We start from the raw sequence: 17,557 nt of genomic DNA, 5'->3' as shown, positions 1-17,557 counted from the left end.
TAAAGAGTTTCCTCAAACTTAGATTTCCTGAGAAAAAAAAATAAGAAAAAAACCGAAAAAAGTGTTTTTTCACATAACTTCGACATTTCTTATCGGATCGTTTTTGATGAAATAGAATAATTTTTAGAGCTTAAAAAACTGCGTCCTTGACGAAATATTTGGAAACAAGTGTTTTTTCAACATAACTCCGACATTTTTTGGAATAACTTTTAAACAGCTCTACCAATCAATTCCAAAAACTAATCAGCTCTTAACATAAAAAAAACCACGTCGATCGCCGCCAACCGCGTAAAAATCGGTTCATTCATTTAAAAGTTATTTATTTTATTTTATTTTATTTTTTTTTTTTTTTTATTTATTTATTTATTTGGTTTAAATGCCAAGGCAGCAAGCCGAATGGCAAAATTTACAAATATTTAAGTATAAAGATGAGAATAAGTACACATACAGTTATAGCAAGTATTACCATGATAAGTAATACATTATACAAATGATATATATGATACATTTTATCGCAATAATAATTTTAGTAAATGATGATGGTAGGATTAAATTTCGATTAATTAACATAACAATCCAGTGATATAATATGTATGTAGATTCCAGAGATTTGTCCAGATTTATCTGAGACTTACAATTTACCATCAATTTCTAATTGCATGAAAAAGTCAAAAGCTTTTGTTTTAAATGTTTCTAAACTATGAGATTCGATTATTTCAATTGGCAGTTCTCTCCAAAGCCGTATCGCAGACACCACAAATGAATGCTCGTATGATTTTGTAGTAAAGTGTGGTATTTTAAACATGAAGTTATTATATTTTTCTGCTATTCTTTCTGATCGTCTAATGTCTTGATCCTCTTCTATGAATAAATTCCGTAGGAATTTTGGTTCACCAGTGGATAATAGTTTGTAAAAATAACACGCCAAGCAATACATTCTCTTTATTTTAATGTTTAGCCACTTTAGAGAAAGTCTATGAGGAGTAATATGTTCATCTCGTTTCAAGTCCAATATGAATCTAATTGAATTATTTATTGATCTTTGCAATTTATAATCCAATCGTTTGCGGCTTAAAAATTTGAAAAATTGTGTTTTATCAAACTTCTATCAGACCTTTGAGCTCGAAGAGCTCAAAAGCATAAAAAGTTATCTCTTTAAGCTCAGAGAGCTTAAAATAACATATAAATAGTATCTTTGAGCTCGGAGAGCTCAAAAACATCATTAGTGCAATTTTAAGCAATTAGGTATGAAATGAGCGGGAAGTTGCACGGATGGCCTTCAGGGTCTACGGTTTTTCTAATTTTTTTTTTTACATTTCCAAACATTTCACAAAAAAATACGTCAGTTCCCAAAAAAAAATTTTTTTTTTCAACTTATTTTTGTATAAAACGTGCAAAAATGTAAAAAAAATTTTTTCTTCAAAATAAAAATTTTTTAGACTTGGAAAACCAAGTCAATTCCCGAAAAAAAATTTTTATACGCCCTTTTGGCATCTAAAACGCAATATGAATGGAATTTAGAAACACAAATTAAATTTTACAATATTTCTTATAAGTTTTATGTGCACGTTAATTACACTATTATATGTATTTATATAGGTATGATCAATAATCTTTACGTATACATATTTATTATTATATAAATGTATATTTATATGCACTTGTCAGAAACACGTTGTATTAATGCAACACAAGTATGTGATTACAATGATCACGTGTTTCGAATAAAGACTGATCGGTGAGGATATAGACAGAATTAAAATCTAACCGTCTAAATACAAATATATATACATATCTGCATGTATGTGTGTGTATATATTGATTAAAATCTTTAATAGCCTCCCGTTGAGCTTTTATTACCATTGTTTCTAATAAAGCTCGTCGAATTAACGAGTCCAATACACATGGGGCCCATTTTATAAAAATATTTTTTTTAATTAAAAATAAACAAAACACATCCATTGTAATATTTTCCACAAAAAAAAAATTTAATAACAATACCAGTAATAATAATTTATCATACAAACTTAATGAGCGTGTCTTACAAGAGTGTGTATAAAATAGAAGCAATTAGAATATCTCTATATATGTTAAAAATAATAATAAAAAAAAAAATTAATGTTTAAAGACTCCACAGCATGTTTGTGCACACGTGATATCAGATAATAGTTTTTTTGTCAGTCAATAAAAAATAATCAGATATTATTTAAGTATGTATTTATTTGCGGTTATTTTTAATCATTTTTCTTAATATTTAATTATTATTATTATATTAATTTATACATGTATATATGAGTTGATAAAACAAAAATGGTCATTATATTTTACGTTAGATATCTGATTATTTTTTATACCAGACCATACTTACTCTATGTTTATTTCTTAATTGCAATTGTTAAGCTTTTTTTTAAAAAACAATTATGTTCAAATAGTCTTCGTAAAATAAATCAATTAAGTATCATAATATTGAACAATTGTATGTGTAAAATAAGTTATATCAATAGATATTTAATAATTTAATTTATTAATTAAATTATTTATGTAACCGTAAAAATGATAATCCTTTTAAATGTCAAGTTAATTATTGTTAACAATAATAATATTAATTAATATTATTATTATTGTAACAATAATAAACAAAAAGGATGTATATTGTAAATAAGTGAATTAATATATTGAATGAAATTATTGCTGAATAATTAATGTCAATATTTGTACCTCAAGTCCTTTTAATAATCATAGTTACGCCTGTTATCTATAACAAATAATTTAATCGATTAACTGCTCAAGGGGAAATAATAATTGTAATTAAATTAGATTGTTAAATTTTAATCAATTGTAAATGGTTGAAGTGGTATGCGCATTGAATATTTGTCGATGGTTTCGATCATCCTCACGTTAAATACAATAATACTTTTATTTTACACATTTATACACTCACGTACATACATACATACATATGTAATACAAACACAATAGCAATTGTAGATAGGGGATAGTAGATAGAGATGAGCTATATAGCGTGAAAGGAAATTAATCGAGCTTTACGTTTGAAAGTTGGTGCGATGAGCGCAAGTACCCTGAGTGACTAACACATTTACATTTACGTATATATGCACACCCATAAGTTTAAACTATTGAAGCTCACACGTGTTGTGAGTATCATATGGGGGTGAATCGGTGTATATTCGCGCGTTCGCGCAGGCGATTGAGGGTAAGACTCAAGCCCAAGACCACCGTTACCGAGTAGTCAGTTATAGTTAAAGCTCTCGCAAATGTTAAGCGCCACCAGAAACTACCACTACCGTAATATCAAATACTCTTGTGCTTGTGTACCAGCACATAACCAGTGAAAAAAAGCTCTCGCTCCGCTCGTTTTCGCGACAGCAGAACCATCAGTTACTGACGGGCAGTCATACCGAGTACCACGTTAAATATCCAGTGCTTTTATCTCTTCCCGCGTTATTTATACCAATAACTATTTGTACGTATTTAAATTCTTTTTTATCAATTCTTATCATTATCATGTTTTTATTTATACTTAATACTTATTACTTACAATTATAATTTTACAAATTGTTACTGCTGTTAATTTATTTTATTAATACTTCTGTTTTTGTTATTAACAAAAATTATTTAAAAAGTTCAACTTTTTTTTCTGTTATAAAAAAAAATATTTATTTTTTAAAAATACAAAAAAATTTAGAGATTTTTTTTAACTACGCAAACGAATTTTTTTTTTTTGTGATGGAATTAAAAGGTAAAATAATTTTATTAGGATAAGTGTATAAAAAATAGTAATTTAAAATATTAATATAATTTTTATTAAAAAAGTAAATAATAGTTTGTTTAGTGGTTTTTTGAGGAATGCTTATCAATAGACAAGTTTAGTTTACTCTAGGTATTTTACTGTTATTATTATGAAAACATTATTGATAAAATAGGACAAAGGAGGTAGGTATGTTTATTTATAAAAATAGATCTAATAATAGATGATAATAAAAGGGTAGAAGAAAAAAAAATGTAGAGGATTGTAGTAGAGTTTGTCCTGTAGGCCGCAGGTTGTTGGTTGCTGCATCGATCGACCTACGTATTCTCTCGAGCCTCATATTTCCTGGATCAGCTCCTGCTTCACCCACTGTATCTGGCCACCCACTTGTCACTTTTTCAGTTTAAATAGATATTAATATTTACTATCCCATATGCTATTGTAATTTAGTTCCATCACGCACTCCCTCAGTCCTGAGGAATCAAACTTATCAGGAATCCGGTATCGATGTTTGCGAGTCACTCGTAGTTCGTATATAAGCTCACCCGGTTTTTAATTTTAAATTTCAATTGCACACCTGAGTTTACAACGAAGCTTCGAGATTGAACTCCGCTCTCAATAAATTGAACTTTTTTTTGTTTAATTAAAGAATTGATAACTTTTAGTGAAATAGTATACCAAATGAAAACTTTTTCTCACTGTGGAAAAAATATACTAAAGTTTATAAAAAATTATTTAATTAAAAGTATGAAATAATTGCGCGCTGCTTGTTATTTAACTAATTTTAGTAACAATAATTATCTATATTATTAAGAGAATAAGAAAAATTTTTCGTCCAGGATAGTCATATGATAAAATCGGTTTTTTTAGTGAAATTTAGTGTCATTGTAAAGGTCTCGACTTGAATTTGTGCCTTTTCAATTTTTTATATCATATTCACCGATAGTCAATTTATTATGATAAGTATTTAGGCTGCATTCGAAAGTACTCTATCTCTAGATACATAATTGAGGAATGACCTTGTATCTTGTGAAATATTGATATTTTTAAAGATATAAGCTCATCCCGATGTTACACTCATCAAGACCTTTTATTTGAGTACCCACATGCATTTTTGGTATATTTTTCATATATACATATATATATAATATATATAAATATGAAAAATTGATGTGGGTACTCAAATAAAAGGTCTTGATGAGTGTAACATCGGGATGAGCTTATATCTTTAAAAATGTCAATAATTAAGAAATGACTTTGCATCTTATATAAGCTCATCCAGATGTTAGACTCATTAAGACCTTTCATTTGAGTACCCACATCAATTTTTCATATATTTATATATATTATATATATGTATATATGAAAAATATATCAAAAATGCATGTGGGTACTCAAATGAAAGCTCTTGATGAGTGTAACATCGTGATGAGCTTATATCTTTAAAAACGTTAATATTTAAGAAAGTACAGTGCAATTCAACAAAAGTCATTATTTAATAAAGCAAAATTTTATTTGTTTATAGTTCACAAGTCATGGCAGTTACATAATGCTAGTAATAATTGATTTAAGATGAAAAATTCTTCAAAAACTGATAGATCCACCTGTCGATTCTTGAATATCGCAAATGAGCTGATAATAGTTTAAATCCCTAATTTATAGTCTATAACGATTTTATTACCGTGTTATTTTAAAAATTTTCTTATTATACCGTCGAGAGGATTTTCCGAGGTGTTATTGCTGCTATAATGTCTATTTATGGATTTCAGTCAGGATTTTAAGTCTAAGAATCGATTTGTTAATATACATAGTCTATTATCTACTTGGAAGTTTGTCCCTCTGCCTCTATCTCTACATCTACCTTGTTACTGATGAGTTTATATACTTTGATAAGTGACTCATGAAATTGCTGCGAAAACCCTGGGGTGTATCTTCACAACCCTATCCTACTATTTTATACGGTATAATATAAAAATATATGTACATACGCCTCTTGAGAGCTCGATTTTTCCTACGTACTTGACATATCAATTAATAGAATACATTTTTCAATTTATTTAATACTTTTTTATTTTTGTTTTATTAATTTTAACATCAGATAGCAAGAGCGTGGTTATTTGGGTGGAAAAAATATTTTTTTTCAAGTTGAGTTTGTGAAAATATTTTTTATTCTTTTTAAGTCTTGAGTTTATTGTAAGTCCAAGTATACATTTATTTATAAATACAATATTTTCTCCTTTAAACTCTTCTCGCGTAATTTAGAATACTGTTTATGTTATATACTTGGCTGGCTTATAATAATAACAATAGCGAGAACAATACTGAGAATAAAAATAAATAACTACAATAATAATAATAAGAGAAGAAAAACGTGAAATAACAAGCTACTGAGTTACACTACGCAATATAAATCTATTTCTACTCGGTATGGAAGTAACTTGCATTTTTCAACAAGATTTAAGGGCAAATGTCAAAAAAAATCAATTTTTCTCCAATCATATTTTATTGTTGCTTGATTTTTTTATTTTTTTCTTTAACCTTTTCAACAATTTTAATACTAGAAATTTCTACAGGCAATTTTTAAACTTTATGAAATTTTTAAACGACCGACAAATTTTAATGAATATTTAAAAAAAAAAATTTGAACCTTTGGCAATTTCAAAAATATACCTAATGGTTTTATTTTATTAATTGATAAAGAAGAAATATCGATTTTCTTCACCTCAAAGTTCTCATTAAGTACTGAAACACTTACTAGTAGAAAGTTTGCAGTTTTCAGATGTTAAATTTATCAGTGATAAGAAATCAAAACCTCAATTAAAATAGATCCTTAATAAACTATTTTAAGTAATTCAAAATATGATACACTGAAAAAAAAAAAACTTTTGCTCAAATAACAATTTCTTGGCTCAAAAAACTCGCTGACGATCAAATATTCTATTATTATTAATTATTAATTTCTGAAGAGAAGAACATCAATATTTATCTTTGGATAGTAGATAAACAAAATAATATCTTCATTTAAATTAAGTAAAAATTATTTCAATCAATTTAACAATTTCTTGAGCTAAGAATATATATTCTTGAAAATTTTCGAGAATATAAATTCTTGTATCAAGAAAATTTTCTTAATAAAAGTATTTTTTTTCTCAGTGTAAAAAAAATTTCTAAAATATTTTTTTTAATTTTCTGGTACTTTGAAAATTAATTATAAAATTTTAAAAATTAAAAAAATCGATTAAATACGGAAAAAAATGATCAAAACTTTTTTTAATTAACTCTTTACATTTATTCCAGATTGAAATTCATCATGAAGAAGTTTAAACATCTGTAAATAATTAAAAAGCATTGAGGCGAAAAAGTTGAAAAAAAGTCATTTCATCAAGGCAAACATCGTCCGTGATTTTCTATCCATCCTCATCTTCCCTCAGGCCCTTCGGCGTTTACAATAAAAAAAACTAAACTAAAAAAACAGCAATGTCGAAGACACGTTCCCGTCAAACGGCGCTCAAATTTAAAGCGGCGAGCGTTGTATCAGAATTGGTCGTCCTCAACGGGGAATCGATAAATGTACACCAGAAAAAGGCTCCCGTGATATCGGGGTCCACGAAAGAATAAAGAAATCTAGAACCCGCCTGCCCTAAAAACCTTTTTAATTAAAGATTTCCAGATTAAAACCGACAGGTAAATAAAAACATTTATCCAGTGTGGTGACCTTTTTCTCTATCTCTATCTCAACCTCGTAATTTTAGAGTCTAGTACAAGAGTAATTAAAATTTAGCTACCAAGTACAAGTAATTGTCCTGCCAACAATTAGATAGCGTTCAAACAGACCGACACGTGGGATGTTTCAGACGTTTAAACAGAAAGGAATGGAGTACAACAGAAGTTGGCACGTTACAGCATTACATCTGACCACGACCACGATGACAACCATCGCGGTCATGACGTACGTCCATGCAACAATGGGTGCAAGTACATCTGCGAAATCCACATCACTACCGCCAGCTACAAGTTCTACTCTCTCTCGTGGGAATCCTGGATCCTTTGACATTCGTCGGGTAATATAATAGTTTGTCTAAAACAAACACTTGTCTTCTATGATATGTACTCTGCTCCGTGCTTTATACTTACTTTGTGTACTTGCTGTTTGCTAACATGTTTATATGTTCTTAAATTTCATTATTAAAATGAAATCATAATAAAATTCACGGAATATTATTAAAACTTTTGTAATGAGAAATACTAGTAGGTAGATTTTCTCAGAAATGAAACAAATTTTTATATTTTTTTATTTTCTCCGTCCACAATACTTCAATTTATATAAATTGTGTTTAGAATTTTTTTTTTAAATTAATATTTTTTAATTTTTTTTTATTCTGCTTGTTTTTACGGCGCATTTATGATAAAAATTGTCGTGAAAGGAGAAAATAAAGATTTCGATAGCTTTTTTGGCTTTAAAAATTGGAAAAAAATTAGCTATCATGTTTTTGAATAAAATTTCTATTTTATCTTTTTTTGATGTTTTTGATATATATATATATATATATATATATATATATATATATATATATATATATATATATATTTTTTTGAAAAGTACATAAAAAAACAAACAAAAAAAAATGTTTAATAATTTTAATTTTTTAATATCTGCCAAAATAATAAAATATTAACGTAAAATTAATTGACCCAAATTATTTTATTTATAAAAAAATTTATCTCACAATTTTTTTTTAGAATGAAAATAAAAATTAAATAATTTAAAAAACATTAAAACAATTTTTCATTCCATAGTAGTTCAAGAGAATTTTTATTTATTACCAAAGATAAATTTTAAATTTATTTATTAAAAGAATAAAATAAAAATTTCATTTCTCACAGTGTAATAGTCAGCTTACGAAGTTAATCTTGTTATTGCTTTAGATAAATAAATAAATGTGTATAAAAACACTCCAAAAAAAAATCGGAAAGTCACAAGTAGAAGCACATAAAAGTCACTGTTTTTTACTCAAAGAAGATGATTTAAAGATATAAACAATAGATGAAAGATGAACGCAACACAAAATAAAAGAAAAAAAGAGTTTATTATTTAGCCGGCGGCGTTCGAGATAAAAGCTTTTTATTTTTAGGGGAGAGATTCGTCACTGAATTCGGGCTGTATTGTTAAAAATTACATCGGTGTAGTTTATCTGATACCCGTAGAGCTATAACTATAAATAGCGGAAGCATTAATTAAATCCAACTTTAGCAACTGTTTTAATAGTAATAATGATAATAATAATAGTTTCCTTTCTTCCGTTAATGCTTTATGGCTTTTAGTTTTAGTTTCGGCTTTAACTCGAACTCGAGCTCTATTTATTTATCGAGGTTTATTCCTGCTTCAAATACCAGAGTACTCGATGCAATAAAAATCTCGAACAATAAAATATTTCGACGACTGAGCAAATATTTTTTCTTGTGTAAAAAGCGATTTTGTAACCGTTATTTTATTTATTCAATAAAATCTACAAATTGATGTTCGTGCGAGTTTCCTCTGCACAATCAGTAATCCATTATTAATAGCTGAATTCACCCTGATTTATAATATTTATCATTTGGTATTGAAATTTTGCATAATTGATTTAGCATTGAGAATTCTGGATACAATCTATTTATTTAATCATGCGTTCTATTTACTCACCGAATCGTGTATTTATTCATCAGTCGTTTCTATTATTATTTTTATTTTCATTTTTTTAAAGGCTGAAGTGGAAGAAGCGCTGGATATTATTGAAGCAGCGTCATCGAATTCACTCGGCGAGGATTGTGCGTCGACGGCAGGATATAAATCTCTACCAACTGGAGCAGCTTTGGATCCAAGACGACTTGATGTAGCGAGACAGAAAATAGATATGGCTGCTATGATGATGCAGAATCTCGGATCAAATAATCATCCACGTAAGCTTTAATAGAGATCTCTAAATATATATCTATCATATGTAATGGGAAATTTTCATTTTAAACAAATGCGAAGAGGCGCAATGTTTTTCTGAGTACTTATTTATCAAATAGATTATTTTTTTGAAATAGAAATTTTATAAAAATCAACCGCACAGTTTTTTTTTTATTAAGCGTCAAACCATCGCTTCCTTGGATGTAGGCACTTTTATTTTTTGAAAAAAACAATTTAAATCTATTTATTTATTTATAATTACAATTTTTGACAAAAACCACTATCGACTGCAATTTATTTTACATAATTGTCAACAATATAATGTTTCTATTTATAGAAATTTTTATAAGATTTGTTCCGTCAATTTGCGCGGTTTTTTTTTTTTTTGACACTTTCATGGATGGGTGTCACACTTGTCGTATTTTTAAAAATATTAAACGAGAAACAAAATAGTGTGTGTTAACGCAATTTTAGTGAACTTTTTTATGACACTGAAATTAATAGACATCTGACAATTTTTTTATTGAAAAAATTTTAACAAAAAAATTGAAAAAAAATTTCCATATGTAAAAATTATAAAAAATTGTGAGTGCAATTAAAAATTTTTTTTTAGTTCTAATTTAATTAATAAAAAAAATTTTGGAGTTTCATTTTAACCCAGCTATTAGTTTTTATCAGCGACGTAATGGCTACGAAAAAATTTTGATTTTTTGTAACTGTATTTTTCAATTAATAAAATTTCGCCACGGTATTTAATTGTGTTTATTTATAAAAAATAAAATTTTAAATCGTTATATACATATTTAGTTAAGAGATATGATTTTGTATAAAAATGTCACTTTTATAGATCCTCAGAAAAAATTGACCAGCGTGACCCTATCAGCCCCTATCAATCAGGGCCGCTAGCTCAACTATTTTTCTCTTACAGAGTAAGGCGAGAAATGAAAATTACCCGTATATCATACATCATATATTATATATTATATATTATAAGAATTGTGTCATAGGAGAAAAGAAGTTAAGTAAAAAAAAACCTTCGAGGATTTAAATATGAATAAATTTATCTTTATCTCGAAAAATTTAACTCTTAATAATTTTAGATTTACAAATTTTTATTCTTTAAATTCAGAGTATTTCTTATTTAAATTATTACCGATAGATATATTTATAGTTATATATTTATTGTTACAAATGTAGAAAGAATTTATTATATATTATAATTTTATATAATTTATCGAATTCTCAATAGTTAAATTTTCTATATAAATAATTTTTATTGCATTATCATTTTTTTATAATCATAATTTTTTAAATCAAGAATACAAATGTAAAATAAGAATAGGAAAAAAATTGACTAAAGATCTTTAGGGATGTGACCTTCCCCTACATATTGTATGAATAATAATATATATAATAATAATAACAATAAAATGAATGATTGATTGATAACATCAGCAGGACTGTTGGACGCAGTAGCACGATCACTTTTGTCATCGGTCAACAATGCAATAGCAACGAGAGTTGTCGTTCTGAATGCATCGACGGATATTGTTATCGCGGAAACCTGGTTAAAACGTATGCCGAGTAGTATGGGTGAACCAATAAAACTTGAAAGCGACACCCTGCGCGCGGGATATCGACCGCATCCAGGACTCCCTTGGTTCGAGAAACCCGGAGGCTCTACTTCGCAATTGAGGTTCTTCAATACCTTTTTTTCTCTATACTTCTCTGCTTTAATATTTTCATGTGTTTTCTCATCTTCATATTAACTATAAATATATATATTCACTGAGAGAAAAAATTTCTTTTGAAAAAAATAAACATTTTTTGTGACAATAATTAATTTGTTGGAAATTTTCAACAATTTTATTTCTTAGTTGAAGAAATCAAAATTTTTTCACAATAACTTTTTTGCTAGAAAAAAGTTTTCTAGATTTAGAAAAAAATAATATTAGATAAACAACTTGAGAATTTTCATCCAAAATTTTTTTTTCTAAATTTAGAAAACGTTTTTTCAACAAAAAAATTATTTATTTATTTATATTAAATGCCAAGGCACAGGCCGAATGGCAAGATATTAAATACAGACAAATTTTGTGTGCAAACTGTAGATATACATAATAATATAATAAAGAATATTTATAATAATTAGATAGAAAGCATAACTAAAAAGAGGAGTAAAAATAATCAACAAATATTAATAATTTATACATAATTAATTTTCTCACTTAGAGACTTATAATGAATTAGATTCATAATAATAATAAAGAATATATAAAAGAATACAAATAAGACTTGACCTAATTGAAATATCGAACAAAAAAATTACTGAGAAAACAATTTTAATTTCTTCAACTAAAAAATAAATTGTTGAAAATTTCCAACAAATTAATTTATTGTTACAAAAATATTTATTTTTTTCAAAAGGAATTTTTTCTTTCAACCTATAAGAACCTACACCCACACACATTATATCTTGATATATCTTCAGCATAATTTTCCAATAATCAAACCCGATTTGAAAGGTTAATTTATTTATGCTCTTATTGATGATATGTTTATTAAATTTTCCAGGTCTCCGAAGTTCGTGTTATCAGCACCGATAGAGTCATACATGGGCTGGTGGACGGTGCCATATCTGTCCTGCAAAACCCACCAGTGGATAATATCATACAGCGTGTATGTTCGGCAATCGGATGCACGAACCGGGTAATTTATTCAGATTAACGCTCTAACATAGTTTAGTTAAATCCATTTTAAACTTCAGTTCACATTTGCATTGACATTAAACTTTAAAAGTTAAGTATTAGATAAGAGTGAGTATTTATTCTGAAACAAAAAGCCAGATAACTTTTAATAATATATACAAGAGTTTGTAAAGTGAATATTATTAAAAACTTTTTACAGACGCATCGTCGTCGTATACCATACTGAATAATCGCGATCGATTATTGCAGCACTCGTGACTTTTTAAGTGTCGATATCGACATCAGTGGCCTGGAAGTCAACCAATGCGACCAAGATACGTCTTCTTCTGCTGATTCAGCTCCAACTTTTACATCTTCTTCTTCTTCTTCTTCTTCGAGTTCCACTTCAGATAGCATCCGTCAACATTTGGATACTTCTGGGGCCGCATCTCCTGGAGATAATCAGATGGAATCCTTCAGCGGCTCTCACAAGTGTCACAACGATACTACGCAAGTAAACATAATCAAGATTAATTAGATATAATTTTGTTAAAAGTTATACTTTTATTATATTAAGCTTAATTAATGATGATGATGATGGATAAAATATTCTGTAGTAAGGAGCAGTAACTAATGAATAATTATACTGAGGAATTTGCAGTGCGAGTACAGAGGACCCTCCAGCAGCAGCAGCAGAAGTGCCGAGATCAGCGTATCACCCATAGCGCCCGGATGGGTTAAAGGTGCCTACGTATGCAGATGTCGTGACGGATTTTACAGCCTAGATCTTTCTAGTGCAGCTGGTAGAGAGCTCGCAGCTTTTGATGGTGTACTTGTAGAAGGTATGCACTGCTCAACACTCTTGCTCTTCCTGGTCTTGTGTCTTTTATCTCCCATCTTCAATCTCCTATTTCTATGAATAGCCCTGAAAAGTTTTTTCAACGTTAATTATACGGCTAAGAGATACTTACCTTCTTTTGCTGAGATAAGTGTCTCAGTTTAAAATTGTCCATTTTATTTTTTAATTACTTAACTTTTGTCGCTAAAACAATGTATTTTTTTTTTTTATTCTAATTTAAAGCTGCGTGGAGAGAAATGCAGATGAATAAAAGTGATTTGTATGATAAAATGTTTAGATGCACTAGATGTGCTGTCGGTTGTGTGACTTGCACAGGTCCAGAACCTTGCTTAGCAACTTATCATTGGCCATTTAGGTATCTATAATAACAATAATAATAATTATTATTATCATTGAAACTTTTTAAATTTATAATTATTATAATAAAATTAATGAATTATTTATTTCAGAATAACTTTGCTGACGTTTTCGATATTTTGTTCGTGTGGCGCCGTCCTTTTAATATTTTATGTCTACAAACATCGTAAGCTCAAAGTATTCAAGGTTGCATCGCCAATTTTTCTATCCATCACTCTACTCGGGTGTGCAATTATGTACCTAGAAGTGAGTTAAGTACTTTTAGTGCTATTTTAATAATTCACTGGCTAATAATTATTGAAATTGATTTTCTATTAGTCATTAATTAGTTATTAGCCATTAGTTATTAAATATTAATAGGAAATCGAAGCGCGACAAAATAATTAGATAATTAATTTCTAATTTATTATCAATTAATAGAAGAGATGAGATAAGTATAATATTAACACTCAAGCTTTCGGTGCACTTGTAGATGGCTGCAATATTTCCCGTACTTGACGTCTACTCTTGCATCGCAACCAAGTGGACAAGACATCTTGGGTTCTGCATATCTTATACAGCTCTGCTAATGAAAACTTGGAGAGTATCATTGACGTATCGCGTCAAGAGCGCTCACAAAGTTAAGCTCACCGACAAGCAGCTACTACAGTGGATGATTCCCATTCTGCTTGTTATGATTATTTATTTGAGCACTTGGACACTCAGTGCTCCACCTGACGCTCATGTTATTGCTGACAGCCAAGGTCTAAAGTTTTATCAATGCAATTATAATTGGTGGGATCACAGTCTTGCAATAGGTTTGTATTTCTTCTTTCTTTTTAAATTTTATTTTATTTATTTTGATGACAATAAAGTTAGCCGACATCTAAAAATTTTTAGAATTTTTTTTATTGAAAAAATTATTTTAAAAAAATTAATTGAAAAAATTTCACATATAGAAAGTTTTAAAAATTATCCGTGCAATTTTGTGAAAATGATTTTATTGTTCTATAGTTTAATTGATAAAAAAAAAATCTCAAATTGTTGAACGTCGGCTAATTTTAATGTCATTTATTTTGACTATTATTATTGGTATTAATAATAAATAATAAATGATATATTTTAATCACACAGGGGAGATATTATTTCTCGCGTGGGGGATAAGAGTGTGCTACAACGTGCGTAATGCCGAGAGCTTATTCAATGAAGCTAGATTAATTAGTTACGCAATTTATAATATTGCCGGTGTAAATACAACAATGATAGCAATTCAGTAAATAATTTATTCTTATTTATATATTTTATAATTATAAAACGTGATTAACGATTTAATAAATTTTTATTTCAGTCTTTTTATATTCCCACACGCTGGACCAGACATTAAGTACACTCTGGGTTTTTTACGTACCCAACTATCAACAACAGTAACAGTTGGCCTTGTATTTGGCCCGAAGGTATTTTTAAAATAATAAATGCATTAATTATAATCAGATAAGAATTATAATTAAAGTGTTGACTTGCATAGAGCGTGTGATGAAAGTATGAAGTAAAGAAAAAAGGAATTTTTATGACTCAGTCATTGACAATAGTGTTCAGTTGTAGGTGTGTAGTATAAATTAAATATGTTAATATGTTTATATTTACGTAGGTATTGCGAGTTTTACGAGGTCATGGTGACCAGTGGGACAGCCGTGCTCGTGCTCGTGGAATAACGGCTAGCTTTTCTTTGAATGGAATACGTGGCCTTGTCGCTGAAGAAACAACTGATTTGTTTCAAGAAAATGAGGAATTAAAAGAAGAAATTCAGAAACTTGCAGCGCAAATAGAGTTTATGAAAATAGTTCATATGGAGATGCATAATCGGCATATAAAACCTAAAATGGGTGGTTATTTTAGCACACATGGCCATAATTGGGGCGCTCAGAGTCCTAATGCCAAAAATTCATCAGCTAGTTTTATTATCAAGGTTTTTAACTTTCTGAAATTTTAGATTTTTAAGTTAATCAATATTATTAAGAGAATAAGAAAAATTTTGTGGAGAGTGTATTTATACACTGAGAAAAAAAAATACTTTTATTAAGAAAATTTTCTTGACACAAGAATTTATGTTCTTGAAAATTTTCAAGAATATATATTCTTAGTTCAAGAAATTGTTAAATTGATTGAAATAATTTTAGTTAATTTAAATGAAGCTATGCTTTTGTTTATCTACTATCCAAAGATAAATATTGATGTTCTTCTCTTTAGAAATTAAAAATTAATAATAATAGAATATTTGATCGTCAGCGAGTTTCTTGAGCCAAGAAATTGTTAATTGAGCAAAAGTATTTTTTTTTCTTAGTGTATGATAAAATAGGTTTTTATGGTTAAATTTGGTATCATTAGAAAGGTCTTGATCTGGAGTTGTGCCTTTTCAAGGTTTCATATCATTCTCACCAATAGTCAATTTATGATGATAAGTATTTAGGCTGCATTCGAAAATGCTCTATCTCTAGATACATAATCAAGAAATGACATTTTATCTTGTGAAATATTGACATTTTTAAAGATATAAGCTCATCCCGATGTTACACTCATCAAGACCTTTCATTTGAGTACCCACATCAATTTGTTCATATATTTATATATATCATATATGAAAAATATCAAAAATGCATGTGGGTACTCAAATGAAAGCTCTTGATGAGTGTAACATCGGGATGAGCTTATATCTTTAAAAACGTCAATAATTAAGAAAGTACAGTGCAATTTAACAAAAGTCATTATTTAATAAAACAAAATTTTATTTATTTATAGTTCACAACTCCCGGCAGACACATAGTGACTGCAAATTTGCTAGTCATGATTGATTGTTAATTTTTTTTTTTTTTTAAGACGGTAGTAGAACGTGGAGCAACAGCAGCAGCCGCAGCTGCTGTCGAAGATTCAACATTCCCATCAGGAAGTCTTCATCGCGCTCGCAGAATGGAACTTTTACGCGAAAGAAAAGCAGCTCGCGAAAGAGAACGCGAAAATCAAGAAACTAATCGACAGCAGCAAAGTACTGTGGATCAAAGTGAAGGTGTAACTAGTACGAGCGGTACTAGCAGCGGTGAGCACGTCTGACTAATTATCAGCAATGACGAAGTCAGTATATAATTTAATATTATTACAATTACTTATTTTTATTACGAACTTAAATAATTTACTAAAATAATTTTAGGTCTGGCTCTGACAAAATAAAATAAATAATTTTTTAATGCAATCAACATTTTTATCTACAATTTCCACCAAGTTCAACGAGGTGTCTTGTATATACCAATCTCAGTCTTTTTAAATAATTTTATAAATTAAAGACAACTATTTTTTATTTCAAAAATACAAAAAAAAAATTATTTTTCATTTTTCTAATGAGATTAATTTTATAATTATTAATTATTTTATAAATATTAAGCACTGGTTATAATATATATTTCCTGTAAGCATTAGCTTGCGCTAAACTAACGCCGCAGTATCTGTAATTGATACGTTAAAATTCGCACAATTTGTTGTTTGTATATCATCTTTAAAAAACTAAATATAAGAAGTAAAGATGCGTTTAATTAATAAAGTAAAAAATTTAATTATATATAAATATATGAATAAGTGATTATAGTGATTTAGAAACCCTGTAATGTCTTATAGAAATATTATAATATAAAAAAGGATTGAAAGTTATAAATGATGTATATAATTTAACTGTTGCGTAAATGCCTTATTGAATAGTGAACAAGTGTTTAAATAATAAATGTATTATAATAATAATAAAGCGCTTCCCTTGTTTCAAATAAATGGGGAGATTATAAACTGCAGTTGAATCATGTACATTGATGTGCTAAAATTGTTTCAATAAAAGATGTTATAAAAAAGAAAGTAAGAGCGAAGGTAAAGGTCAATTTCTTTCACTCTTACTATGATCAAAGTACAATTTTAATTTTTTAATGATAAATTTT

At 28.2% G+C, this 17,557-nt stretch overlaps 1 protein-coding gene across 4 annotated transcripts; it reads left to right on the top strand.

Moving 5' to 3' along the window:
• The first annotated feature begins 2,709 nt into the window (after nucleotides 1–2,709).
• Nucleotides 2,710–17,526, top strand: LOC123261692 (probable G-protein coupled receptor CG31760). Of its 4 annotated transcripts, none has more exons than XM_044723465.1 (16): nucleotides 2,710–3,484; nucleotides 7,067–7,453; nucleotides 7,522–7,830; nucleotides 9,514–9,709; nucleotides 11,163–11,400; nucleotides 12,279–12,413; nucleotides 12,662–12,905; nucleotides 13,053–13,233; nucleotides 13,473–13,605; nucleotides 13,700–13,853; nucleotides 14,080–14,404; nucleotides 14,721–14,859; nucleotides 14,935–15,040; nucleotides 15,235–15,552; nucleotides 16,461–16,712; nucleotides 16,789–17,526. In XM_044723465.1, the coding sequence occupies exons 3-15, from the start codon at nucleotides 7,615–7,617 to the stop codon at nucleotides 16,689–16,691; spliced, it is 2,616 nt and encodes an 871-aa protein (XP_044579400.1). In that variant the 5' UTR covers nucleotides 2,710–3,484; nucleotides 7,067–7,453; nucleotides 7,522–7,614; the 3' UTR covers nucleotides 16,692–16,712; nucleotides 16,789–17,526. The 4 variants fall into 4 exon arrangements, with proteins under 4 accessions (XP_044579400.1, XP_044579382.1, XP_044579409.1 ...); XM_044723447.1 differs by having other exon boundaries at nucleotides 2,952–3,484; nucleotides 11,160–11,400; XM_044723474.1 differs by having other exon boundaries at nucleotides 2,955–3,484; nucleotides 7,624–7,830; nucleotides 11,160–11,400.
• Nucleotides 17,527–17,557: the final 31 nt, after the last annotated feature.

This window comes from Cotesia glomerata, linkage group LG1, assembly GCF_020080835.1.
Source record: "Cotesia glomerata isolate CgM1 linkage group LG1, MPM_Cglom_v2.3, whole genome shotgun sequence".
Taxonomy (NCBI): domain Eukaryota; kingdom Metazoa; phylum Arthropoda; class Insecta; order Hymenoptera; family Braconidae; genus Cotesia; species Cotesia glomerata.
This window is presented reverse-complemented; position numbering and strand designations above follow the sequence as displayed.

Bases quoted from the DNA above. Each gene is read 5' to 3' on its own strand.
- LOC123261692 (XM_044723447.1), top strand. From the start codon at position 7,615: ATGTTTCAGACGTTTAAACAGAAAGGAATGGAGTACAACAGAAGTTGG. The intron at 13,234-13,472 runs GTATGCACTGCT...TCTAATTTAAAG, and splicing joins TGATGGTGTACTTGTAGAAG to CTGCGTGGAGAGAAATGCAG. The intron at 13,854-14,079 runs GTGAGTTAAGTA...GTGCACTTGTAG, and splicing joins GTGCAATTATGTACCTAGAA to ATGGCTGCAATATTTCCCGT.